Genomic DNA, 27,856 nt, shown 5'->3' with positions numbered 1-27,856 from the left:
AAGCTTATTATTATTATTATTATTATTATTATTATTATTATTCGCATATTATACTGCGCCCTTGCTCACATAGCTCGCCGTTTGTTTTTGTTACAATATAGGCTGTCCTCCATGAACTCAATAAAATAGCGGTCATCTGCTGTGGATGTAGGCAGCGCGCCGCTTGCCTTGTGGGAAATGTTGTTTTGTATCAGCCCCCAATGTTCTTTCAACATTTTGGTGACGTTTGTGCAACGTGATATCGTCCGCTGTAAAATTCAACTTCCGCTTCTCCTCTGCAGTGAGAGTAGAGAAACGTTATCAAACGGTTCAGAAAGGTTCTCGGGAACGTTTCATCGCATTGCTGTGAGGAGCTTTAACTTAAATGGAGCATGGTGATGCAGAAAACCACGACTGGCCGATGCAACGCCGGGTGGAGGGTATTGTGAGCCAACATATGGCAGACATTGCTCTGGAAACCCTCCAGCAGAGACTGACTGCTGTGTCTGAGGAGGTGCACAGTCTGGCTCAACATGTTTCCAGACGCTCGGGGGAAGAGTTCAAAGACGAGCCCCGGCGAGGGGACCTTAACTTCGGTGTAGAGCCGCCGCTCTCCTCCGCCTGCAACCCTGACAAGTTACTTTCTGTCCCATCCACAGGTAAACACTTTACACCGCAGCACAACCTGGGAGTAGTCCTAATGTGTAAGATTGGTCCACAGGGAAGATGGACAAAAGTTAATGTAAGCCTTAAACTCGCCCCAAGTGTATTAAGAATGCACGTGAACATGAGTACTTTAAAGAATTTAAAACAAGACTCTGTCACACTGTACAATTTATGTCATTATCAAAATACTGTTTCTGCTACTCTATGTAGGCCTACATTTACTGTTTCTGATTATTGTATATTATCTATTGAACTGCATCCCATTTTTTAATATTATTTCCAATAGTAAAATTTGTTTTTATTTGAAAACCCATCTACCAGCATCATCATCAATTATTGTTTTTATTTTTTTTAATATCATTTATGGTTATCATCATCATCATTTAATAAGTAATAAGTAATGTAGCCTATATGTAAAAATGTTGACAGCATTATTTGGAACATATCTACTAAAGCTAATGTCATGGGGTGTGATAGTACCCAAATGCAGCACTCAGAGGCAGGCAGACAGTTGGTAATGACTTTTATTGCTGAGAAGTGAACAAGGGATGCAGGACTAGTGTTGCACCACGCAGCCACAGAGCTGAGCAGGCAGGAATCAGAGTCACAGACAGAAGCTGGGGTAATTACTGGGATTCAGGCAAGGTTGGCAACAGGAAATCAGTCCAGGAAGTGGTGCTGGAGAGTCTTGCATGCAAAGAGGTGAAGCGCAATGTGGCAGTGAGTTTGTGTGGAGGGCAGGAGTCTTTATACTGAGCCAGTCAGTGATTGAAAGCAGGTGAGTGGAGTTGGGCTGATTAGGTGGCAGGCTGAGTAGAGCAGGTGAGCAGAGTTGCCTTGATGAGATGGGTGTGGTTGGCAGCCAGAGTGGAGCAGAGGTGGGGTAAATGGAAAAGTACTGCATGAGGTGAGCAAAGGAACAGAACTGTGACAGCTAAAGCACATAGTAAAACAATTAAACTCATGTTCACTTCCTTCACTTTCACAAAGAATCAAATGCCATAATACTGAAGGTCCCAAGCTGTGATATAACATAATAAAAATCAGAGCTGTGATCGGTAATGCAGTGGCATGCAAAAGTTTGGGCAGCCCTGGTCAAAGTTTTATTTACAATGAGTGGTTAAGTAAGTAGAAGATGAACTGATTTCCAAAAAGCACAAGTTAAAAATGACACATTTCTTTAATATTTTAAGCAAGATTACTTTTTAATTTCAATCTGTTACAGTTTCAAAATAACAAAACAGGAAGAGGTCCTGATGAAAAAGTTTGGGCATGAAACAATTTTTGTAACTTGCTAGGAGTAGGCTATTTTAATTTTTGTTTAGGGGTTTCACCCACATTATTTTTTCTCTGATTAAAACTTGACCAAATGCCATGATACTACTCGCATGAGAGCAAATGACCCCCAAAGCCGTTTTTAACACCTGCTCTTGGATCTTAACCAACCTGCGAAACAGCGTCTGAGTCCTCCGTCAGCTGTTCTGGCTAAAAAATGACTTATTTTCTATTTTTTCCTATAAATTGGACAGTTTCTTCAACATACGGTTTTGTAGCCTAATAGATCACAATTATATACATCACCGTGTGTAGAAGTGAGAACTATCAGGCACCGATTTAACCTGCTCCGTGAATCTAAACAACAGCGAACTGCCTGTGACAGCGTGGGAAAAAACTTGGAAACTTACCCAAGACTTTGAACAGCAGCAGGCCCGTTGTCTTGGGCCCTCGGTGGTAAGTTTCCCTCTCCAGTCCTGGTTATATTTGTCATATCACCGCCGCGGGCTCCTCGACGGAGCCCAGGCATGTAAGTTTTACTTTTAGCCCTTTTACCTGCCACACATCGGAGGCCTCTACACCAATCTGGTTTCTCCTTCCTGGCGCTCGCTGGCCTGTTTTTGCTCTTCTCCCTCTCTTACAGCGCACACAATGACCCTGTCCTGTCCACCATCCCTGGTCTACTGTGAGGACAGTGATGTCCTGCAGAAGGCGTATGAACAAATTGCCAACCTCAAAGAAGACATTCACCGTCTCTCTGCGGAGCTGGAGATGAAAGATCTGCAGCTAGCCGGCTTCACCAACCACCTCCCCACTCTCTCCAGGTTTATCTTGAACAGTGCAGAGCAGTCCAGTAAGCCTCCCCCAAACAACGACACTGAGTTATGGGACCCTTCCTCTGCTTGTCCTCGCCCCACTTGTTCTACTCCTTGGACTGAAGTGGCGGTAAGAGGTCGCAAAAAGGACGCAAACTCAGTTCCTTCACCTCCAAGCATCTCCACATCCAACTGTTATGACCTCCTATACATAGTGGATTTTCCAGCCCCCCCAGACCTGGCTGCTGTGCACTCCATCCCACCTCGCCCAGTCCAGGACGCGGCGCCCGCTGTCACCACTGCTGCCTACCATCCATGCCTGGTCTACCCAGACTGCAATACCAGTCATCATTACCCCAAGGTTATTTTCCACAAAATCCAAAACAAAAACTATTAATGCTAGGAATTTCACTGCAATCACTCTTGCAGTCCTCCACCATAAAATCAACCCCCCCAGCCACACACCACCAGGCTACATTATTTAAGATGTGCCTTTTTAATGTGAGATCGCTCACCAACGAAACTTTTATCCTTAATGATCTTATCACTTCTAGAGATTTTGATTTCATGTTTTTAACTGAGACATAGATGAGGCCAAATGATTAGTCAGCTTGCTGAATTATGTCCTCCAGAATATGATAGCTTTAGCTTGCATAGACCCAGTGGCCTATGGAGCCAGAACGGTGACTTTAAAATTTGGCATCCAAAAAAAAAAAATTGGCATTGAAAACAAAGCCAGTACTGAAAAAGGAAACATTGGCATTGAAGCATTTGTATTGAAAACAGTTGTATTGGCATTGAAACAAGTATTGGCACTGAAACAAGAAACTAATTAAAATAATTAAAATCTGAAAATCTTATTATTTTATTTTATTGGGATTTTTTTGTATTTTTCAATGACAATCTTCAGATTTTTTCTTCATGCCACTTTTTTTTCAGTGACAGATTTTTTTACAATGTCACTTTTTTTTCAGTGTCACTGATTTTCAGTTTCAACTTTCTGTCACTGTTTTGGCGTGGAGAGGGGGGGGTCTGAGGGGAGGGGCAAGTAGACCGTGGTTTGCATATAATTTGCATATCGGCATACTGAAGACGTACGTCTCTTTTCCGAACCCGCCATCCGCTCGGAAGCCTCTGGCATGGTGGCTTTACTAAGATGTCATGTTCACCGGGAACTTCCAAACCGCAAGTAAGTCTGTTTTTTTTCTCTGCTATTTACATGTTTATTCACATGCAACCTGGCCTGTCTGGTTAACTTTTAACGGCCGTCATGCTGTTTTTGTAGAGGTCCGCTGGAACATGTCAGTTTCTAACATTAACGTTAGCTGTGTTGGCTAACTTAACCTGTGGTTAATGCAGGATCAAAAATAAACACCCGCCAAGCGCCGAACACGGCTAAAAGTCGGTTTTGGCAGAAAAATAAATTAACGTCATGTGTCACCGGCCTGGCGGTAAATACTTGTTGCCAAGTAATAAGACATCACATCGGGGGCTAACTGTAACATAGCCTGGAACGTTAACATTGACATGATAAACAGCAGGGCTTCGGCTGTGTAATTTAGCTACTGACATCCCCAGCACACGCACACACACACACACACACACACACACACACACACACACACCATACAGCCTCTCATCTTTGAGCCGCTAGCTCAGCTTCAACGCAGGTAGTACACAATAACTCTTACAAGGGCCGCAAATTTGCTTCTGGTGACGATAAAAATGTTCCAGCGGACTCGGTTTCCAGCGTGGTCAACGAGTCGGAGCAGCTAACTTACTGAGCTGTGACTACCAGCTCTGCTTTTCTCAGTTTACCTGCCACTAGCAGATGAGCCAGAAAGTTAAATGTGGACCCTGGGTAAATGGTAGCTAATGTTAAGTCTCAAGCCCTGTGATGTTTTGCCGTTGTGTTTTTCACAAAGACCCTGGCCGAGTTAAAGTTAACTTTGAGCGGCTGTTGTGCTGGTTTGGCAGCGGTCCACTGAAAGAAATGCTAAGTTAATAGGTGTTGGCTAGCTAATCTGTGGTTAATGCTAGTTAGCGTTAATTCTCCAGCCCTGTGATGTCTCTTTTCTTTTTCTTTAGGAGTTAGAGGCCAGTGTTATTGCTGCTGCACAAGGCCTCATAAACGTGCTAACGCAAAATATTCAGCAGCATCACACCCCAGCACAGCAGAATCCAGTGCAGTCACATGAGCAACAGAATCCACAAGCACAAACAACAAAACAAACAGTGCAGGAGGAGATGGCCAGGTGTTTAATTTATTTGTGATCATATGTTGGACTGATTTGATGGAAAATTATTTTTCATAATGTTGATTTATACACTTCTGTTAACATCCCACATGCAGGTCATTTCCTGGCTTCTTTACCAAAAGGAAAGGCAAAAACCGCTTTACACCCTTACAAACCACTCCAGGGAAGCCGAAGGCTGTAAGCCATTCAGTGTGTATGTATATTTGGTGAATAAGGGCTGTACCAGCACGCCTTCTGCAGCTGAAGAGCTGGAGTTGAGTCAAGCAGGGTTGGGGAAGAGGTCCTCACTTTGACAGATGATATGAGCCATGCAATGGTATTGCACCCACTTTTTAAATTTAAGTTAATCATAATTTTGGCATTACAGTCCAACTGCATGCACACTATTAAACTTGTCAATGTTGTTATTGTGATGCTATTACTATACAAAACAATTTAAAGTGTTATAAATACTTTTATTCGTTTTATTATACTGTCCTTTTCTAACTGCCTTTTCCCATTTCTGTTATTGATTTCTCAGGTAAATAAAATTCTCATTGAAGAATATCCCAAAATGGAGCGGTGGAAGGGTGGTTGTTCTACAAGGCTTCAGGTGCATACCATTTTCAAACACCTTTCCTTTGGATGGTGCAGGAACACCAACATTCAAAACTCTTTCTCTCACTTTCTGTATTTGCAGGTGGCCACGGTAGAAGAAAATTGCTTGCCATTCCTCCTGATGTAGACGGTTATACAGGTAGACTGATTCGCAGTGTTTCGGGTGCTGGGAAGACGACCATGTACATTGTTCCACTGCAGCAGGACCTTGATCTTACTCCACTGCCATCTGATGCCACTGAATTTCAAAAAATGCCTAAGGCTGCATGCCAAGTGTGCAAAGAAAACATGCCTCTGCATATCCTAGCATTGCACATCGAGGGTTGTATGGAGTCTGCAGCAGATGATGATGATGATGAGGTAAATGCATATAACAGAGAAGATATGGCAAAACAGTACATATATTTGGGAATCACAGCGTAATTAATGGTAAAATACCATCACATTGTTTTGTCTATGGTAACACTATTTAATAACACATAAAACATATCTCAATATCTTATATATAAACTATACTCCTAACGATGATAAATTTGGACTTTACGAAGCAAGAATTAAACCCTGTACTGTAATAATTCAGAACATCATGAAGTGCTCTGAGTTCCTCAGATGTTTTTTATAGACAATTGAGATAATACACTGTTTGCAAAAAAGTGTCCGGAAATTTTTATTGTTTGTATGTATGTCGTAGCATTGATTATTTCTCCTCTTATGTATTCATGGATACAGCTGTTTGTTACTTTACAGGACTGGCAGAATGAGGTCCAGGTTCTTTCTGTCACAAACTCACCACTTGCGCACCTAACAAAGAGTCCAGAGATTGTGGCCAGGTAATGATTTTGAGCTGAGATCTTGAAAGATATGTAAAATTGCAGACAGAGACCTTGTGCAATTGATTTGAATATCTTTTGTCTACAGGATAGAAAGGAATGCCCTATATGTTGTGGCTGCTTTCCATCAGATGAAATTGTTCTGCATGCAAGCCTGTGTGGGGAAAGGTTTGCCATTCTATCATGTTATTATACATTTTATTTCCCCAACATATTGTCTTTGTTAAAGCAGTGTCTCCTTGTAATATATCTACTATGTACTATATCAGGGATTTGGGATTAATTTAACTATAATTTGCATCTTTGTTTTGGCCTTCATAATGTACAAGAAATGCTGTGATAATACAAGAGTGTAATGGCAAGGTCACTCAATGGGCATCTAGGCTGACACATAGGTCCAAAATAACATCAGTAGAATGCCTTTTACCATTGTTTTTCAGGTGTGCTGAAACATAAACATTAATATATTTTACTGAATATTACATACAAATTGAATGTGTTTTTGTTGATCCTTGTCAGTCTACAGGGCATGTTGAACTACAGTACAGACAGCTGTGTGCTACGCGAGGGAAGCGTATCTATGGCCGATATGTCTAGGTGATTTTTACCCCCATCTTTTTTCATCAGTCATTTGTTTTCCTACGGCATCATTAAATTCAAAGTTAAGTAATTGATTTTTTTCTCTCTTCTTTTTTTTTGCTGCTTTTTAATAGTGACGATGATGTCCTCCAGTGGCTTGCAAGCCAAGTAGATGCAAGCAAAGATTTTAAGATCTGCATCACCCGGGACAACCTCATCCAAAGAGGCCTAATTCAGTGGCAGAGACAGAAGAAGGGCTCCCCTGTCAACAAACTCAATGTGACTTTCATTGGTGAAGCTGGAATCGACACTGGAGCATTAAGCAAAGAATTTTTGACTGGTAATGTATCTTTTATGACAATCTCTCGCACCAAACACTACTGAAATCAGGTTCATAGGTACAATATTTTTTATTTACTGAACTGTGTTTTCTGTCATCATTTATTGTATTTAGAAATGATGCATGGCATTGAGAGGCGATTGTTTGAGGGCAGTGGCAAGAAGGGAAAGAGTCCTGTCTACTCTATGTGTGACCTAGAAAATGGTTTCTACAGGTTTGCATTGTTTCCTAGTTATCCTACATTATGCAGTTTATGCAAGTAAAAGTCACAATTACAATGTCTGCACTGTTTGTTGATGACATGCAGAACTGCAGGAGAAGTGTTTTCTGTCAGCTTAGCTCAGGGTGGCCCAGCACCATGCTTCTTCAGAAATTGGTGTTACCAGTTTCTTGCAACAGGGGATTTTGATGCTCTGCAGCTGACCAAAGATGATGTGGATGATCTTGAATATGCTTTACTCATCGAAAGGGTGAGTACATCTGCTATGAACAACTGTGCAAGACTATTAAAGGCTTTTCTTAGTGTACAGTATTTCATTGCTATAGTGTTAATAAGTTTGTTGTAATTTTAGGTGGAGGCAGCAACTGATCTGACACAGTTGACAGATGAAATCGTGAGTTGTGGTTACACTGGTGTGCTAAAGATGGACCGAAAGGACAGTATCATAAGGTCCGTACTTATTTTCCAGAGTACAATTTTTATTTTTGTACAATTCATTTTGATGCACCCAGCATCAGTAGTCACTATAACAGAATAGTATTATTACTGTTTTTAGAAATGCAGCATTTGAACTTAATATAAATTTGTACAGCCTTGTCTTAGTCTTAATTTAGTTGTGTGGAAAAAAGCATGTATTTCCCTTTTGTTTATGGGTCTTCTGCAAATCAAGACAAACTTTGTTCCCTGTTCTCAATAGAGCCATTGTTCTGCATGCTACAATGCGTCTGACTCCTATGCTTCAGCAAATTAGAAATGGGATGAAGATCTACAACCTTCTGGATGTGATTGGGAAGCATCAAACTCTCTGCTCAAGCCTGTTTGTCCCCAAAGAGGACGATGACAGAGTAAGGATTCTGGGCATTAAATCATCCAGATTTGCTTTACTGCTATGACTTGATAATATGCTTAGAAACCCTACAGGATGTAGTAGTAAAGCTGCATCTCTTTATGATTTATACCATTATCTTTTATGAATTTCTGTTATTGCTTACAAAGTCATGTAATGTGGACTTGTGGTCTTTTCAAAGTTTCTATGTGTTCCTATATGTGTAGTCAACCCTCCTCCTTTTTTCCCCTTTACCCCACACACACACACACACACACACACACACACACACACACACACACACAGCCGGATGCTGATTACATAATGAGTATCCTAGTGCCTGAGCTGAGTGAGAAGGGAAGTCCAAGGCAAGCAAGAGAAAATGCCATCATCAACTTCCTCCAGGACTTTCTACAAGACCTAGAAATCACAGGTTTGACTTAACCTGTCTTTATCACATTTTAAAGTACTATACAAATTTGCCATGCAAACAGCTGGTACCTAAAATGAATAGAGCAGAATATGATTCCACAGTCTTTGATTAGGGAGATGAATATTAGCACTCCACCAAAAAGGACCATCAATAGATTTCCTTTTTAGAAACATTAATTTTGTGGGTAGTGGCGAGTGGCAATGCTTATGGCAAAATGGTCCAGGTTTTGAACTTCACTAGAGCCTTTCTGGACTTTGCCCTCCACAGCCCAAAGACATAAGTAATAGATCAAAATACATGTTTCTTAAGAAAAAAAATTAATTCCCAGAATGCAGGAATATTGTTTAAGCTTATGTGTCCCCTCCAGTGTTGAATGGAAACATATGCCTGTGGTGACAACATAGTACACTACAAATGTAATCAAATGATTTCATACTGTATACCTGGTATTCTTTTGGATTACATTATTCTAGGACTATTCCTACCTTTTTGTTTTTATCTTTCAGTTATTTCAGTGTATATCAAATAGAAATGAATGCAGTAGGGTTAGCCTTTGGAATTAATCGTGCAAATTAGTAAATAGGGTTGGCTTCTTGCAGTGTTGGATTTTTACTCCATTGTAATGAAATACTCTGATTTGTTTTATCATGCAGGTCAGAATGAAGACCAGAAAATGTGTGAGCCTCTGACCCAAGAGGAGCTGCTAAGTGAAGGGCACTGGAATCAACAAAAACACGCAAGCCTGTCTGTCCCAACAGTAATGCAGTGGTTAACTGGACAAAGGCACAAGCCCCTTCTTCCATCAGAGAGGGCAGATTTTAAAATAAATCTAAGATTTGAACACCACTGTAATGAGAAAATGCCTGGTCACCACATGTTTCCCACTTGTAAGTGCCTGCACAAATACAATAACTATTCCTGTCGAACATATGAAAACATACACAGAGTTCAGAGATATAATGACAGTAGCAATCAGAATGGGTAGAGACTTCAGTCGTGTGTAGAGGTCATGTTTTGTGACCACTGATGTTTACTTGAAAGTCAGCCAGTATTGTGAATTTTTTTTTGGCATTTTTGTTAAATCTGTTCAGTGAGCTATTTATTGTTCTGAGAGAGTCTTAATAAAAAAAATACAGATAGCATAACCCTAACCATAAAAACAGCTCAATATTACGGTTTGGTTCTTTACACTTGATTCTCCCATTGCATTGTTTTTAATTTGGGATCACTGCTAACAATTTATTTGAAAAAAGGTAATTTAAGAACTCTGTATTTGCATTTTGTTTACAGCGCACTGACAAATGTACATGTAATATAGAACCTTGAAATGTGATGCTGTTCCTCATATTACAAGGTTACTTGTACTGTTGAAAAGTTGAAATTGTTCAGTCTTCCACATACGCATTAGTTTCAACATGTGTAAGGTAAATTCATGTCATTCAAGTGAAATCAACTTTTTGGGGGTTTGGATTTTTTACTAAATCGTCAGCAAAAATTAAGTTGACAACAATAAATATGGATATAATGTGGTCTGTGGCCTTTATCATTTTTTTCATTGTGAATATTGACTGAAGTGTTTTGAGTATGTATACAGTATTATGCTGTAAAATGGAACTAATGTGCTGTTTTCCACTGAAAAGAAAAAAAAACAGCATTTCACTTCAGAGCCCAACACAATACAGATGCACATTATGCAGCATCAAAGTGTTCAAATCCACATAGCTTTATTTTAAATTCTTCATTACCAAAATATCGAACATGACATATTGAGTTTGGTAGATGTCTTATGCAGTGTGAGATAACTGTCTAATGGTATTTAAGACACCAGTTTAAAATATCTGCATACACTAGATTTAAAAGTTTGGCCAATAAAATTGTGGGAGGTTACATTTGGTTGTTTAAAACAAGTAACAGCAGAATAAAACAGTGGATCTCTTTTTTACCATGACAGACTGAGTTGTTTATATACTGCATAGTAAAACCTATATCCTAAACAATCTCCACAATAGTTCTGCACAAATACCTATTCATGCAAGCAATTACAATTTCATTTCAAGAATCAGAAACAATTTTTTGAAATCACAAAACTGTTGAACATCTATTCTATATTGCAGACTGCATGTTATCCTGCCAAGTTTGAGTGAAATGTTACATAGTCAAGCGCAGCCTTGTAAATGTCTCTTCCATTGTCCTGGGAGGGAGTGATAGGATTGATGGCTGCCCTCAGTCCAGCCATAGCCTGTGGCCCCAGAGGGCACTGGATGGGTGGCAGAACTACTCCACCAGCAGCAGCAGCAGCAGCAGCAGGAGCATCTTCTCTCAAACTGTCAGGGTTGTCTAACAAGTGATCTTGCAAATCCTATAAATGGCAAGTAATTTTGTTATAACACTTGCCTTTTGTATACTTCACACATTTGATCTTCAAAGAATTCATTTTATTATTTATTTGTTGAGAGTATGAAAATACTGAATATACATTGTCGTTAAAAACATTTTTGACTTCTGATTTGATCTATTTTTGCATTATTTGTCACAATTGTTTCAGAGCTTAAAATATATGACACAATGGGTAAACCTGATTAAACATAGCTTGGATTCAACATTTTTGAGGTCTACCTCTAGATTCTCTGGAGCAGCCACAGGATACTGGAGAAATCCAATGGTCCAAAGTTGATTGGGAGTCAGGTTTTGTTCCGTTCGCAGAGGATGGTTATCCCACCCGGCTGTAAAAGTGTCTAGGTCCATTTGGAGGCGTGGTACAAATATGTACTGGGCACAGAATAACTGCAGGCTGTTGGAGGGATCAAGTAGGCACTCCTCTTCAAGACCATGAAGTAGCTCACAATATACCCTTGTTACTGCCATCCACACGTCACGCCATAAGCGCTCCACTCTGAAGGATCAAAAAAACAAAAAATATTAATATTAGAATCACAGCCAGGGACACTCAGAATGTAGGTCAGACTTGGTCTCTCCTCTCTGCCTGCTTGGTGAACTGACTGACGCAACTGTCTTGATACGGATGCACTGCTATCCATTTCCTAGGTAACCCAAGGTTGAGATCATCTATATTTTGTTTCAATACAGATAGACACTCTGTAGAAAGTGTTGCATGTATTGTAACATAATAGATTGCTTCTCTATTTTTCGCTGCAAAATGTTGAATGGGTCGCCAAATATACCTGGGCTGGCCATTCATATACCTGGGTGGCCCACCCAAGTAAAGTCTATATGTGGAAACACTGACTTAAGTTAACTTAGGTAAGCATGGTGTCTTGATTTGAACAAAAATCTAAGATTCTTCACACATGTATAAAGTGGTGAACAATAACCTAATTTGGACACAGTGCATCTCTGTAGGCCTACAAAGGATAAATGCTTCCTGTGAGGATGTATCCTTCAGATTTGGTTTTGTACTGCAGTGTTCACTCTGTATTACTATTGTAAGTCTCCCCGGCTGGCTGTCAATAAGAATTGACTTGCTCCCAAGAATTTCTATGACAGAAATCATTTTTAAATAAATAATTTCTGGTGAAGACTGTTTACAGCGAGTCTGTGAATTATCCAAATTTACTAGGACAGAGATGTTGGTATTACGGTCTTTGCAATGCAGTTCTTTAATGCTTTAGGCATCAAAAAACAAATCACATTCACCTCCATTGTATTTTGTGAGAACAAAAGTGTTAGTGACAGACTGACATTTCAGTAAATAAAAACACTGATGTGCGGAAAAACTGTCTTTTTCTGATTCGGGTTAGGGTTACTTAAAAGAAACACAACTTTGATTTTTACCTTTGATTATGCACACTTTTCCCAGATATGTAGCTTGCTCTGCCACAGCCACGAATAGTGAACATGTACTGAGCAATGCCGACATTTTCGACCCCTTGGTCTCCTCTAACTCTAAATTATGACATAAGAAACAGAGATAAAGTCAAATGTTTTCAGTCAATGAATTTTGACAAAAGACAATCATGCTCTTGCTGTTTTCTTACCTTAATGGAAAGCCAAACTTTTCAACTGAGCTCATGAAGAAGCCAAGTGCTGTTGATGCCTTGTTATTATTCGCAGAACCCAGGTACATTATCTAGAGTACAGTAACAAAATACTTGTGTGAATGTGCCATACTAAATAGAATATGGTAATACTAGGCTCAGCCCCATTGCTTTGTTTTGAAAAAGTGTCAAATGTTTACCTTTCGTGAATAACCATCAATTCCAGCGAAGATAACGATACCATATCTGAAAGGAAAAATAAATTATCAGAAAGTGTATCAACCCTTAAAATTATAATAGCTCTACATACACAAATCATTAAGTTGGTCAATTCAGATTTTCACACAAGGTATTTCCGGTTTCATGTTAATTTACAATGAACCCATGTAACATTTAGCATCTTTTCACTACAGAATTGCATGTTTCTTTTCTCACTGTGCAGTTATACTGTAAAAAAAAGGTTATCTTCATGATTCTGCTTTAACCAAATTACAATAAAAAAAAAAATTAGGGTATTCAAAAAGGTTTAATCAGCAAAGATGGGCAGCATCCTCTGGTATATTGTCCACAATATTAAATGGATGGTTTACTAGGGGGGTATACAAGACATCTACCATCACTTTATTAAATAATTTCTTAATTAATTAATTTCACACTGTCCAAAGAGGACTACACATTCACTGGAGACAACTGCAAAGACCTTAAAGAAAAACTGTCAGTATTCAAGATGATGTTCTTGAGATGGTCTCATAGAGTGAAGTCCAATTATTTGTAAAAGCTGCACTTTAGACGGGACATCCCCCTATAATATGATATGAGAAATGAAGCTAGCCTCAGTGTGTAAATGACTTTCCCTCCCCTTGATTTTCCCTCCTTTATTTCATGTAACAGTTAAACCAATGTTGTACACATAACCATGTTTCAGTATGTGTGGCACAACAGACTTTTCCTGACTGTATGACATCCTCATCCTGTTTTTTTAATGGTTAACTACTGCATTTACTGCCTAACGCTGAATTAAACAACCTTAAAGAACCATGCTAAAATGATCATGGCTTCTTCAGGAATGTTTTTAATTTACAGCATGGATGCTGATGCACACAGTGTGGAATGGATTAAGAGTCACTAAGCACCAATCATTAAATAGCTACCCATTCACATGTTGAAATTTTATAGAATGGGGCACAAACTAACTGTATGTGCAGCTTAATTAATAAACTGTATTACAAAAGTTTGTTTTGTTGTAATACAGCTCCAGCAATCTATAGCCTATGCTGTAATTGCATACAACATCTACCAGCATCCCTCAAACATGAATAGAACTTATTTGTAAAAGCTCGAGCAAGACTCACTCTGCAAACCATTTCAACATTTATGCATATAAATATATGAACATATTATAACAATATTCTTGTAAAACATAACACATACACACACACACCTGATAAGTTTGTGGTTTGTGTCCACGTGGACCAGTGAGTGGGGACCCTTGACAGAATATGTTCTTCTAGCAACACAGCCTAAAGCGTGCCATTCTCTCCAAGATCCCTGCAGAATCCACCCTGTGCATGGATGCTGAAACCTGCTCCCATCTGACTCAGTGTCCCATCGCTTGCAGTTCGCCCTTCATCATTCTATAGCCTATGTGCGGCAGCCTCAATTTAACTGAGCGCACAAGATTGTCCAGCTCCAGATCTGTGATATTGCTGTATGATCCCGTAACTGATAGTCCATACTCATGCATCCGCCGATATACTGTCCTTTTGCAGACACCCAGGAGCTTAGCTACACAGGGGATGGGCAACTGCATGTCGATAAGGTTTTGGAGACATTCTTTAGAAATTGCAAGTTTTGGCTGTCCCCTACCACCCCTCAGAACCTCGACATAGGTGGCAGCTGGATAACTCTCCCCTTGTAAACGAAGAAGTCTTAATAAGTCAGATAAAGCACGAACAACATCTTGAGGCAGTTCTACTACATTGGCAAAAGAGCGTACAAGTCCCACTTCATGACTTAAAACAAAGTGTAAATAATCCAAATCCACAGGCTGACGTCGAAGAACTTCCTGAAGCCTTCTCAGCATTCTCTCCATGAACTGCCTCACAATCGAAGGTTCCTGTAATTAATATTTAAAAAAAAACACTAATGTGATGACACATTTATCAGCGCTCAAGCTACTCTACCTTTGATCTGCCATACAGCTATAGAAATGTTGAATTGGCGCACATGTAACTAAATATTAATTACATTTAAATCAAATAATTTAATGTTAGAAACCCCTCTTTCCACATAGAGCAAATGCAACACTTCAATTTTGATTTCAAATTGTTACAGAGAGGTAAGCAGAACTCAGTGCAATTCATGAAGTAACAAAAGATGTTATTTAAAGAAACTTGTCATTTCCTTGGATCGTCAGAGCAAAAAGCCAAATATATAAAAGCTAATAGGCAAACATATTTTGATTAACTTACCGTCATCTGTTGGGGTCGCGAATCTGCCATCTCTCTCAACTTCAACAACACCTCCCTTGAACTGAAGTAATATTCGGGTTCGTGCTTGTGGATTCTGTTGCTCATGTGACTGCACTGGATTCTGCTGTGCTGGGGTGTGATGCTGCTGAATATTTTGCGTTAGCACGTTTATGAGGCCTTGTGCAGCAGCAATAACACTGGCCTCTAACTCCTAAAGAAAAAGAAAAGAGACATCACAGGGCTGGAGAATTAACGCTAACTAGCATTAACCACAGATTAGCTAGCCAACACCTATTAACTTAGCATTTCTTTCAGTGGACCGCTGCCAAACCAACACAACAGCCGTTCAAAGTTAACTTTAACTCGGCCAGGGTCTTTGTGAAAAACACAACGGCAAAACATCACAGGGCTTGAGACTTAACATTAGCTACCATTTACCCAGGGTCCACATTTAACTTTCTGGCTCATCTGCTAGTGGCAGGTAAACTGAGAAAAGCAGAGCTGGTAGTCACAGCTCAGTAAGTTAGCTGCTCCGACTCGTTGACCGCGCTGGAAACCGAGTCCGCTGGAACATTTTTATCGTCACCAGAAGCAAATTTCCGGCCCTTGTGAGAGTTATTGTGTACTACCTGCGTTGAAGCTGAGCTAGCGGCTCAAAGATGAGAGGCTGTATGGTGTGTGTGTGTGTGTGTGTGTGTGTGTGTGTGTGTGTGTGTGTGCGTGTGCTGGGGATGTCAGTAGCTAAATTACACAGCCGAAGCCCTGCTGTTTATCACGTCAATGTTAACGTTCCAGGCTATGTTACTGTTAGCCGCCGTTGTGATGTATTATTACTTGGCAGCAACAAGTATTTACCGCCAGGCCGGTGACACATGACGTTAATTTATTTTTCTGCCAAAACCGACTTTTAGCCGTGTTCGGCGCTTGGGTGTTTATTTTTGATCCTGCATTAACCACAGGTTAAGTTAGCCAACACAGCTAACGTTAATGTTAGAAACTGACATGTTCCAGCGGACCTCTACAAAAACAGCATGACGGCCGTTAAAAGTTAACCAGACAGGCCAGGTTGCATGTGAATAAACATGAAAATAGCAGAGAAAAAAACAGACTTACTTGCGGTTTGGAAGTTCCCGGTGAACATGACATCTTAGTAAAGCCACCATGCCAGAGGCTTCCGAGCGGATGGCGGGTTCGGAAAAGAGACGTACGTCTTCAGTATGCCGATATGCAAATTATATGCAAACCACGGTCTACTTGCCCCTCCCCTCAGACCCCCCCCTCTCCACGCCAAAACAGTGACAGAAAGTTGAAACTGAAAATCAGTGACACTGAAAAAAAAGTGACATTGTAAAAAAATCTGTCACTGAAAAAAAAGTGGCATGAAGAAAAAATCTGAAGATTGTCATTGAAAAATACAAAAAAATCCCAATAAAATAAAATAATAAGATTTTCAGATTTTAATTATTTTAATTAGTTTCTTGTTTCAGTGCCAATACTTGTTTCAATGCCAATACAACTGTTTTCAATACAAATGCTTCAATGCCAATGTTTCCTTTTTCAGTACTGGCTTTGTTTTCAATGCCAATTTTTTTTTTTGGATGCCAAATTTTAAAGTCACCGTTCTGGCTCCATAGTGGCCGTGGTGGTGGGCTTGCTGTTGTATATAAAAAGCGCTACAAATGTATTCAGCTACCTGTGAATAATTTTATAAGCTTTGAGGTACTTTTATTCAAATTCTGCAGCACAGATCCCGTCCTCTGTACTGTTATTTACCGTCCTCCCAAGCCTAATCCTTGTTTTTTTATCTGAATTCTCCACCAAAACACCAAAGAAATTATTGTTCACAAAAGGTCACTAGATATCGAAACCCAGCGCAAATTCTCAGAGTTGATTACTGTATCCAACCAAACTGACTTAAATGGCCCAGTAAATGAAATGGTTGACTTTTCAATGCCAACCTGACAAACATTATAAATACAGTTGCGCCACTCAGGGAAAGAAAGAGAACATCAGATAAAATATCACCATAGATGACAGATTTTGTTCGTGAGTGAAAGCGATTGTGTAGAGCAGCAGAGAGAGAGTGGAGGAAAACTGGTCTAGAGGTCCATCGTAATATTTACAAGGAACAAATATTATCTTTTAACTGTGCCATACTCTCTGCAAGAAGAGCTAATTTCTCCAAGTTGATTACTGAGAGTAACAATGATCCAAGAACATTGTTCTCAACTATAAACCGGTTACTAAATCCTATCCCTGCCAATGACATTCTGGACCAAATGTCCTCCACTAGATGTGAGGAATTCGCAACCTTCTTTTCTTACAAAATTACCTCCATATGAGTGACTATTCTCATAAATGCTGACAACAGCATTAATCGGCCCAGCAAAAATCTCAAAAGCCTATCGAAATTCACTACTATCTCTGATCAGGAACTTAATAAGCTCATGAGTGAGAGTGAGAGTGAGAGTAAGACTTCAACGTGCTGTCTTGACCCAGTCCCTTCCATACTTTTTAAGAATTGTTTTAACTGTGTGCTTCACTTTGTCGGTAAGATTATTAACATGTCCCTTGAAACCGGTTGTTTCCCAGAATCTTTCAAAATTGCAGCTATAAAACCTCTGCTGAAAAAAACAAACCTAGATGCTAATGTTTTAAATAACTACAGGCCTATATCAAATCTCCCATTCTTAAGTAAGATACTAGAAAGAGTTGTCTTTAACCAAATTATCTATTTCCTGAACAAAAATAATATTTTTGAAAAGTTTCAGTCAGGGTTCAGGGCAAATCACAGTAGTGAGACAGCCCTCACCAAAGTTGTCAGTGATCTCAGAACTAGCACTTATGCTAACAAGGTCTCCATTCTAGTCTTACTAGACATAAGTGCTGCTTTTGACACCATAGACCACAATATTCTTATTGACTGACTTGAGAACTGGGCTGGCCTCTCTGGGTGTGTTTTAAATTGGTTCTGCTCATATAACGGGAAGAAAGTTTTTTGTTACTATGGGAGATCATGTATCAGGGATACATGAATTACCGTTTGGTGTTGCTCAGGGTAGCGTCCTTGGTCCTCTGCTTTTTTCACTGTACATGCTTCCATTAGGTAATGTCATCAGAGAACATAACCTCAATTTCCACAGCTATGCAGATGACACCCAACTATATATTTCACTAGACCCAAGTGATGACCAATCCATCTGTCATCTAACATCTGGATTGGCTGCAGTAGACAAGTGGATGCAAACCAGTTTTCTTAAATTAAATGGTGACAAAACCAAAATCTTATTAGTTGGTCCCCAAGCAAAACGGGAGATAATTCTTTCCAAACTTGGCAGTTTGGCTGTGCAGGTTAAATCTGAAGTCATAAGCCTGGGTGTTATCCTTGACTCAGACCTAAATTTTAAATCTCATATAAAGAAGGTGACCAAAACAGCTTTTTTTCACTTACAAAATATTTCAAAGGTGCGACCATTCCTATCCCAACAAGTGCTGAAAAACTGGTACATGCATTCATTTCAAGCAGACTTGACTACTGTAATGCTCTCTTCACCGGTCTTCCAAAGCAATCCATTGACAAATTACAATTAAAGGTGCTATATGTAAGAAATCTAAAGCAAATAGTCATAAAATCATCCTAATATGTCACAGAGACTAAGGAATAATGTTCATATAACATACTGATCTCACTGACAACAATAGTACAGCCAGAATATTCACATTTAAAAAAAGATTTTACGGTCCGCAAATCATGTTTATGTTTTGAATTTGTGTTTTGGCCTGTTGCACCACCCACCGCTGTCTACCAGTCACGCAGTCAGTAGAGTCTCAGCATCAGTTACAGTTACGACTGAGCTACAGCAGCACGGCAACCAGCATTAGCAGTGTCCCAGTACATAGCATGAGCATAGACTGCATAAGAGCATTAGCAGCCGGCTTCTCCTCAGCTGTATCCCGGCAGCAGCATTAGCAGCAGAGAAGCCGAACTTACTCGAACGGTCCGCTGGAAAACTGAAGATCAAGTACGCGGCGACGCAGCCCTGCCATGGCAGCCGCCCGTGGGCAAACAAATTAGTCTCCAGCGTGCCGCTGTCCAGCAACCTCGAATCTGTAGGAGAGGGGTGGCGGACATGACTCGCGGCAGTATTTTAAATTTGAGTGCAGTAACCGTTTTGGCCACATTCTTACATACGGCGCCTTTAATTCAGAACTCTGCTGCCAGGCTGTTAACTAGAACAAGAAAGAGAGAGCATATCACCCCAGTTATAGCTAACCTTCACTAGCTTCCAGTATCTTTTAGGATTGATTTTAAAGTGCTTTTACTTGTTTTTAAGGCTTAATGGGTTGAGACCAGCCTACATTGCTAATTCTTTGTCGTTTTATAATCCTTCACGGTATCTTAGATCCTCTGCTGCCGGCTTTTTAAATACAAACTACTCTAATAAGAAAATTGGCAGTTCAGCCTTTTTTAACTATGCACCAAAATTATGGAACTCACTACCTAAGGATATAAGAGATACAAGCTCTGTAAACATTATCAAACGACAATTGAAAACTTATTTATTCAACATTGCTTTCAACTAACTGTCACTATTCGCTGGTTTTTATCCCCATCCTTCACATTTTTTATCTGCGTCCATGCATTCCGCTGTTTTACTTTTATCTTTTACATATTATATTGTTCTTGGTTTCATTGTGTAGGATTTGCACTTGTTTTTTTTGTTTGTTTTTTAATTGTATTTTTCTGTTTTCATTTTTGTTGTAAAACACTTGGAGCTACACCTCCCTGTATGAAAGGTGCTATATAAATAAAGTTTATTATTATTATTATTATTATTATTATTATTATTATTAGTAGTAGTAGTAATATTATTATTATTAGTATTAATCTGTGTAATGGCTAGGGATGAGCTCAATTAGATGTCTAAATGATTAAACGTTCGCTCCCTCGCTAGTGGGCACCAGAAATATTAGGCGGTTAAACCTGTTAGCGTTTTATTCATGTACAAGGCCGCTTAACTGTCATGCAGCTGCCCGCCACTAGTGGGTGCTACAGAGCTGTCAGACAGCAGTCCCCCTCTCCGTGGTAATGCTCCAGTAGACTGGAGTTTTAAAACAGCACAGTGGGAAACTGGAGAGATGTCCTCTCACAAAATCAGCGGGGTTTTGCAGTACTTTGTTCAAGAAAATAAATTCAGCAGCAATTAATCTTTTTTGAGATGTTATATTAATGTTAACTTTAAGGGAGTTTTTGTCAGATAATGTGCATGGCGCAAAATGCCCTCTCATTTCATCTGAAATTTAATTATAGTTTAGATATTGTTTTATAAACTTTATAGTAAATTGCTGTCATTTCTGTCGGAAAATCTGCAAGGTTCGTTGTGCCTCACATTTCAGAGGCAATTTATTTATTTTAGATGTTATTTTAGTGGTTAACTTTGACTGAGTTACTGTCATGTTCAAATTCATACCATATGGCGCGTATTTCAGTGGCTTTTAAAATCCGACATGGTTGTTGATGATTGTGATTAAAGGCTTCAAAGGGCTCTAAATGCAAACAATATTTTTTGGGACAATGTTTCAAATACTTAAAAATAAATTGTGCTAAATTTTGACTTTTTTTTTTTTATTTTATTTTTTTTTTTTACCTTTTTTAGACTAGTCGACTGGTCTTAATTAAAATCTTTGTTTAGTCGACAGGGAAATGATTTGCCAGGAACATCACTAGTAATGGCAGCAACAGAGAGTTTGCTAATCCGGCAGAGTTTTCTCACTGGGCTGGCTGAATTTGAGTTGAATTTGAGTTATACGCGCAGCTGGACGTCTGTCCCTCAGACCATTCATCATTTCCTGCTTTCTCATTTTGCCGTTGTTTATCTTGAAATGGCTAGGACCTCACATTACTTATGGATTACCAAAATGAAAGCCGTAACTTCTTTCCAATCTCCATATTTGAATTATATCAATTCAAACATTAACAATTGATTTTGATACTTAAGTGAATTGATTTTTAGTATATATTCCATATTATAAATACATTGTTGCTCTGTTAGCCAGATAAGCTAACTCAAGACAACAGTCAGGAAGTAAGGCATTCAGCTAACTGTTATCACTACTTCTACAACTGGTAGCCCAGTAAAGCACATGAACACAAGAATTTTTATAAGAATGAAATGCCCCATGCCAGACACTGGCACTTCTAATGGCTTTGATCACTTTATAACTGTTAGCTTCATGATACCTTAGTTACACTCAACTTTATTTCATACAAAACTTCTGCTGTGTGTTATGTCATGACCTTTCCATTCTTCACATGACATCTATCACATAAATATCACATGATGGTCTTCTTCAGTATGTTATCCACAGCACTGTTCAGATTAGTCACCTAACTTGAACAATAATCTTTACCGTCACCCCATCCTGTCAGACTGAACTTCCCTCCAACTATCGCTCTCTAGAGACTGCTGCTCAGCGGAAGATCATCGCCCTGCTGGTGGAGATCAAAGAGGAGCAGCGGAGGCAGTGGGCTGTGTTGAGGGATCTTCAAGCCCGACTGCAAAGTCAAACCAGCTGCGAGGAAGAGGATGTGGAGGCTCTGGATATGGATATCCCCCTGAGGACCCTCGAGCAGTTGGATGACGTGGAGAGACAGCTAGATGATGCGGGAGTACAGAAGAGAATGGTGGTTAAAATCGTGCAGTTTATGTGTCATGTGATGCTTAGTGCTCTGAGTACCTTAAATTGTTTGCTGTGTGAATGCTCAGTATCTGATTCTGAGAATCCGTTTTTGATGCCTTGTCCAATTTCAAGGTGTCTTACCTGTCACGGATGGGCGGGGCTACAATTGATGATGCAGTGAGACGTCTTATGCAGGCTGTGCTTTCATTCGCTGTGGGTTCTGAGCTTAACTGGGTGGGCCGCGGACAAAAGAGAAGCTTTGGGAAGACTCGTCTCCAAGGGGTTCTTTTCCGTAAGTAACGTGATAAACTCTATTGATCCCTCACAGGGAGAATGAAATGTCATACATATACTGTAGGTCTGTAAGCTTAAAGCATAAGTCTGGTAATATTCTCTGTTTTATATTGTTAACATATTCAGTGAAATACTTATTAATACTGATTTTCTAGTGACCTGGCTAGCAAGTACTGGATTTGTATCCAAAGCCTGATATATCTTATTCCATTGTGCCATAGAGCTCCATAAAAAACAGTAATGAGCCAGACTGTTGCACTGTGTGACATGTTCATTCACTACCATGAACAAACACACCGTGGTATTTTGTGATACAATTCCACATACACAGTGCAGGCCCGTGGCATAGGCAGTATTGACAAATGTTAAGGGCGCTGTCATCCATAGGGGGCGCCACAAATGGGGGAAGAAAAAAAAAATCACACTTACCTCTTACTATTTTTTACTAATACTATTACTACTATTATTTTGAATTACTACACAACGCCATAACATAACTACATAGCAAAGCCTACATGCCGTTTTTCTGGGTTCCTGCTGCCCCCCGGCCCCCCTCTTCAGCTTGTTACACTTTACCTGCTCTCTGGGGGAGATGGGTGAGTTATCTGATGTCCCGTGAACCCTGAAATAAACTGTATCGCTATCATGTCAAAATGACAAAAACTCTCTGGTGCCCACTAAACTACCCATGCACTGCTGAGAGGAGTGGATGTGAGGAGACAGAACATGGAAAAAATTAAAACCAAACCAACAAATTCGTGTTGAAATCAGCAGGAGCAGAGCTAATTATTATTTCCTCTAAGCAGCTGGTGGCTGCAACGAACAGCTCACAGAGGTTGCATTGATCATTGTGAAGCGTTCAAGCTCTATTCAGTAAAAAGCAGTATTGGGTGAACGTAAGTAACATATAATGTTCTCATGAGGTGTTCAATGTAGTCTTATAAAATGTAGCTTTTGATGAGAAACCTGAATAAATACAGGTGTTTGAAGGAGAAATTTGTTAATGTTTTCACAGCACTATGAAATAGATATTAAAGAGGGAATTATATGATCGTAAAAAGGCTTTTTGCTTATATTTTTAAAGATGTTTTTCACAGGAAAGAAGTGTACATTTCTGTGTTTCCCTGGCACAAAAGAAGAATAAAAAACAACAAAAAACAAAAACACCAATATAAAAACAATGGCATCAGCTATTGGCCAAATTGTTATTTTAGAAATTGGTATCACTATCGGCCAGGAATTTAAAAATGCATCCTGAGTTCAATTAGAAAGCTAATTTATACATTATTATTTCATAATGTCAGATATTACTTTATTGTTTATTCTTCTGAACGAGTTAATTTTTTTTTTTTTTATTGATTATTGAATTATATGATTATTATAACACATTCAAAATGTTACTGAAAGCAGATTGGCAAATATTTTGATCTTATTTTTTGTTGTAAACTAGGTCATTTATTTGCAGTTAGGTAATAAAAGTGCAGTACTTTGTTAGTACCGCTTGCTGCCTCAAATACTCCACGTCTGAAAATAGACCCCAACAAATGCAATATTTTCAATTGATCATCTTCCTCCATTGTCGAAAACAAGGTGCTGAGCGAAAAAAAAAGTCCAAAAAAGTTAATAACTTAAAAATTATGGCAAAAAGGTAGTTTCTTGCAACCGTTGAATTAAGATAAAAATATTCACAAATGAATAAACACTTCTGGTTGCTGATAAGTAGTGTTAAACTTTTGATTTAACACTAAAAATTAAAACCCTCGGCGCGTACTGCAGAGCAAGCAGACAGATGCCCGACTCAGAGCAGCATGTGTCACTGACACCAGACTCAGAGCCAGCGGACCGGTGGAAAATGTCACCATCAGCATATTATTTTACATCAATAAAATCTATTTTATCATTATTTAGTCATATTGTTGAAAGAATTTACCTGTCTGTGTTCAAGCAGGATAATAGGTCTCCATTTATTGCACGTCAGGCTTTCTATTTCCTTGTCAGAGATGTTTTCTTTTTTAATTACATTTTAATTACATAATCTCCCTTAACTCACCGGTAAAGAATACCTTTGTCCATTTCAAATAACCCGTGGCAATAATAATATCCCTGTTCTCTGATTTACTGTGAAACTTTTTTAGGCAATTCATGCAACAATCAGACCAGATGACTTCTTTACTCGGCCTAATGGGGCCGGCCTTTATTCGTCAACCACCCAAAAACAGTCAATCAATTAAAAACACAAACTGGAACTGGAACATCAATTTTCAATCAATCAATTTTTTTTTATAAAGCCCAATATCACAAATCACAATTTGCCTCACAGGGCTTTACAGCATACGACATCCCTCTGTCCTTAAGACCCTCACAGCGGATAAGGAAAAACTCCCCAAAAAAAACCAACCCTTTAACAGGGAAAAAAAAAAAACAGTAGAAACCTCAGGAAGAGCAACTGAGGAGGGATCCCTCTTCCAGGACGGACAGACGTGCAATAGATGTCGTACAGAGCAGATCAGCATAATAAATTAACAGTAATCCATATGACACAATGAGACAGAGAGAGAGAGAGAGAGAGAGAGACAGAGAGAGAGAGAGAGAGAGAGAGAGAGATGCAGGTAATGACAGTAGCTTACAACAACATTAATGAAAGTAATAATATTATAGTTATAGTTCTGGTTACTGCGGTACAATATGTTGAAAGTATGTATTAATACCTGGCAGTATACATGTGTGACAATAATCATATGTGTATAATAACAGAAGAAGTATGACTAATGACTAATGATGGCAGCAGCAGCAGGAGGCATCTGGCGGGACCACGGCAGCAGCACAACCACACACGTCACGCTGTCCAGGCACCGCTGTGATATGAGTTAATCTGAGAGACAGTGGAGCACAAAGGCTCCGGAGAAGAAGCCGAGTTAGTGACATCCAGAAAGGCCGGGTTAGCTAGATGCAGTAATAGGATACGAGAGAGAGAGAGAGAGAGAGAAGGAGAGAAGGAGAGAAGGGGCCCGGTGTATTATAGAGGGGTCCTCCGGCAGACTAGGCCTAAGTCAGCCTAACTAAGGGCTGGTACAGGACAAGCCTGAGCCAGCCCTAACTATAAGCTTTATCAAAGAGGAAAGCCTTAAGTCTAGTCTTAAATGTGGAGACGGTGTCTGCCTCCCGGACCGTAAACATGAAATCTTATGTGCCTAACAGATATTGCTTCTGGTTCTTTTAGTTTAGTTTGGTTATGGCTAAAGGGGAAAAAACAACCGTAAACGGACGGCATGATTAGTGTTGCGTTCAAGGTCCCCCCCAGAAAAGGCAGAATATTGGATTTTTTTTTTTCTTCACAATCAAAATGAAGCTTTGAAGCTTCAAATTTTTTGGGTCAGCCCTAAATCCCACATGCAAGGGGCTAGCCATAAGATTGTTGTTTTCAGCAAGTTGGCCTTGAATAGCTGATGTTGAGCTGTAGAGCTGTGTTATTTGTTATGACCCAAGGTGTATTTTAATAAACCTTCCTTTGGTTTAATTTATTCTTTCAAGCTTTATTCCTTCTTATCTTATCTGAGTTCTGTTGTATGTTTGTGCTCCATAGATTTAATTGCAGACTACAACTGTTTAGTAAGTTAAAGATGTGTTGCTGCTAATGACAGCTTGACGTGGCAATGAGGTCTTAAGGTTTTTTTGGAAGGTCTTAAAAAAGTCTTAAAAAGGTATTGAAATTAACCTCAGGATTCCTGCATATACCCTGAGTAAAATGGTCTACAAGGATGGTAAATAAATAAAACCACGGTGTCCAAAGGGTAATCTCTTGCTTCCCCTCATAGGTGCTCTGAAACGAACACCGGTGGGTAAGGAGGCCACACATCACCAGTACGCTGATGTGGTGAAGAAATGGCTGCGGTTTGCTCCATTCAGGCAGGGAGGGACCGGCCGTCGCTGCTACAAACCTCCTGTTGAGTTTCCAGATTCAGAGGAAAAAGACAGTTTTACTCAAAGTTGCACAAACTGACATTTATCTCTCTTACTAGGTATCGCAAGATCGATAAACATTAGGGTTTCCACTCGGAAATTATATCCACTGGTAAATATCCACATGTAAAAAAAAACACTGTATATGAAAAGATGGCTGTTATGACACCAATATTGCAATTTCTTAAATAACCTGTGCACTGTAAATTAATGACAAGATACTTTGTCTGTTTCAGTGAGCTGTGTTAGAGAAACTAAATCTGACAATGGTGTGCCTTTCACTTAAAAATACAAACATTTTATTGGTCTGTGCCATCAGTCACAATGGGCTCTGTGCGTCAGCTGCACTACTGACGCACAGAGCCCATTGTTTATAGGAGGATATATAATGTCATAGAATCAAACCATCTATTGTATGATTTTTTTCTACCAATTATTTTTCTCCTTTTTTATTGCCTAATGCAGCATTAATAGTCTGCTGAGGTTATGTGAGACTTTGTACAGTGGATGTTCATAGGTTATACTGTAGAGGGTGATAAAATCAAAGCATTTCTCTTAAAGAGGTTAAAGGTTATTTTCTGTCAACCTTATCATGTCCTGCCTTAAAATGAAACAGTAACATCTAATACAGTTTGCATATTTTGGTAAATCGATGATGATGATGTTTCCCAGAAAAGACCTTTTCCACATGTTCTTGTGTCTCATTTGGTTATGCCTCCAGCTACACAGGTGAAAAGTGCTTCTAGTGATGAGTATGTGATATATATACTCTGACACTTTGTTGTAACATTGATTACATGAGTGATTGCAAAGAGTTCAGGAAAGGTACAATCTGTTTTTAATAACCTTGCAGCACTAATGGAAGATGGAAATATGTACTCTGTGGTGGAATCACTCCTGAAGACCTCCAGGCACATTGTGCTGCAAAAGCTCATATTCATAGCCTGCCTTTGTCATTAAGATGTGAATAATGACTCGCTTACTAAAGAAAATGTATTATGAGATGTATTTTATTCATATAATTACACAGTGGAGAGGTCTTACTGCAGAGTAATAATTGATGTAATATTTATACCATTTAGGAATGCATGAAACAACTAGCTTATCACATGCTCAGTTTTGAGGTGTTTAACAGCTTTTAACAGTAACTTGTAGGTTGAATTACTAGAAGCTGCTAGAATTTAGTAGGTTTGAAGATGAAAGCAGATGTCACAAGCACATACAGTTATAACAAGGCTTCTCTGTATATAAGCTGGGAATACATGAGTTGAATAGGAAAGACAAAGTAAAACACTCAGGATTGACCTAATCTTTGATTAAGAAATCTGGTTTAAGGTCTAAATTTAAATTGTTTTCCCCGAAGCAGCCCAACAGCACATATAGATGACAGTGACAGCATATGGGGTTAAAGGATGTAAATAGAAACTAGACTGTTGTTTCAGTTATTTGGTTAGTTTTTGTAATCTAAGTATGTTAACCTTGTAAAATATAGGTCTTTATGATGTGCTTCAGTTCTAATGTTGCTATTAATTCAGGTGACAAAACAGTTATTTTTAGCTGCAGTAAAAGTACACACTATTCTTAATCCCAGGGTGAAGGAAACTCAGCTGGTTCTGTGTATGTGTTTTCAAGTATAA

The 27,856-nt window shown here is 39.2% G+C and overlaps 2 protein-coding genes and 1 long non-coding RNA gene across 5 annotated transcripts; all 3 read left to right on the top strand.

Annotated features, from left to right (window-relative positions):
• The first annotated feature begins 260 nt into the window (after positions 1–260).
• si:dkey-187a12.4 (uncharacterized) lies at positions 261–27,856 on the top strand. 2 transcript variants are annotated; one of them, XM_049600637.1, is made up of 4 exons: positions 261–638; positions 21,746–21,969; positions 22,098–22,257; positions 26,075–27,856. In XM_049600637.1, the coding sequence occupies exons 1-4, from the start codon at positions 365–367 to the stop codon at positions 26,257–26,259; spliced, it is 843 nt and encodes a 280-aa protein (XP_049456594.1). In that variant the 5' UTR covers positions 261–364; the 3' UTR covers positions 26,260–27,856. The 2 variants fall into 2 exon arrangements, with proteins under 2 accessions (XP_049456594.1, XP_049456593.1); XM_049600636.1 differs by lacking the exons at positions 22,098–22,257; positions 26,075–27,856 and adding an exon at positions 2,564–3,096 and having other exon boundaries at positions 21,746–21,872.
• On the top strand, positions 3,105–5,165 carry LOC125903614 (uncharacterized). Of its 2 annotated transcripts, none has more exons than XR_007451319.1 (3): positions 3,105–3,924; positions 4,824–4,990; positions 5,089–5,165. It is a non-coding gene; the product is annotated as an uncharacterized LOC125903614 (long non-coding RNA). The 2 variants fall into 2 exon arrangements; XR_007451320.1 differs by lacking the exon at positions 3,105–3,924 and adding an exon at positions 4,346–4,405.
• Positions 6,848–10,339, top strand: LOC125903609 (uncharacterized). The gene is made up of 8 exons (XM_049600633.1): positions 6,848–7,017; positions 7,134–7,339; positions 7,454–7,553; positions 7,647–7,809; positions 7,912–8,009; positions 8,257–8,404; positions 8,692–8,818; positions 9,472–10,339. The coding sequence occupies exons 1-8, from the start codon at positions 6,950–6,952 to the stop codon at positions 9,801–9,803; spliced, it is 1,242 nt and encodes a 413-aa protein (XP_049456590.1). The 5' UTR covers positions 6,848–6,949; the 3' UTR covers positions 9,804–10,339.

The sequence above is a fragment of the Epinephelus fuscoguttatus genome, linkage group LG16 (assembly GCF_011397635.1).
Source record: "Epinephelus fuscoguttatus linkage group LG16, E.fuscoguttatus.final_Chr_v1".
Lineage (NCBI taxonomy): Eukaryota > Metazoa > Chordata > Actinopteri > Perciformes > Serranidae > Epinephelus > Epinephelus fuscoguttatus.
Note: the sequence above shows the minus strand (reverse complement) of the source record. Positions and strands in the feature narration are given on the sequence as shown.

Coding starts and splice junctions, on each gene's coding strand:
- LOC125903609 (XM_049600633.1), top strand. CDS start 6,950: ATGTTGAACTACAGTACAGACAGCTGTGTGCTACGCGAGGGAAGCGTA. Junction 7,554..7,646: donor CTAGAAAATGGTTTCTACAG/GTTTGCATTGTT, acceptor GATGACATGCAG/AACTGCAGGAGAAGTGTTTT. Junction 8,819..9,471: donor ACAAGACCTAGAAATCACAG/GTTTGACTTAAC, acceptor TTTATCATGCAG/GTCAGAATGAAGACCAGAAA.
- si:dkey-187a12.4 (XM_049600636.1), top strand. CDS start 365: ATGGAGCATGGTGATGCAGAAAACCACGACTGGCCGATGCAACGCCGG. Junction 639..2,563: donor ACTTTCTGTCCCATCCACAG/GTAAACACTTTA, acceptor CCTCTCTTACAG/CGCACACAATGACCCTGTCC. Junction 3,097..21,745: donor CCAGTCATCATTACCCCAAG/GTTATTTTCCAC, acceptor ATCGCTCTCTAG/AGACTGCTGCTCAGCGGAAG.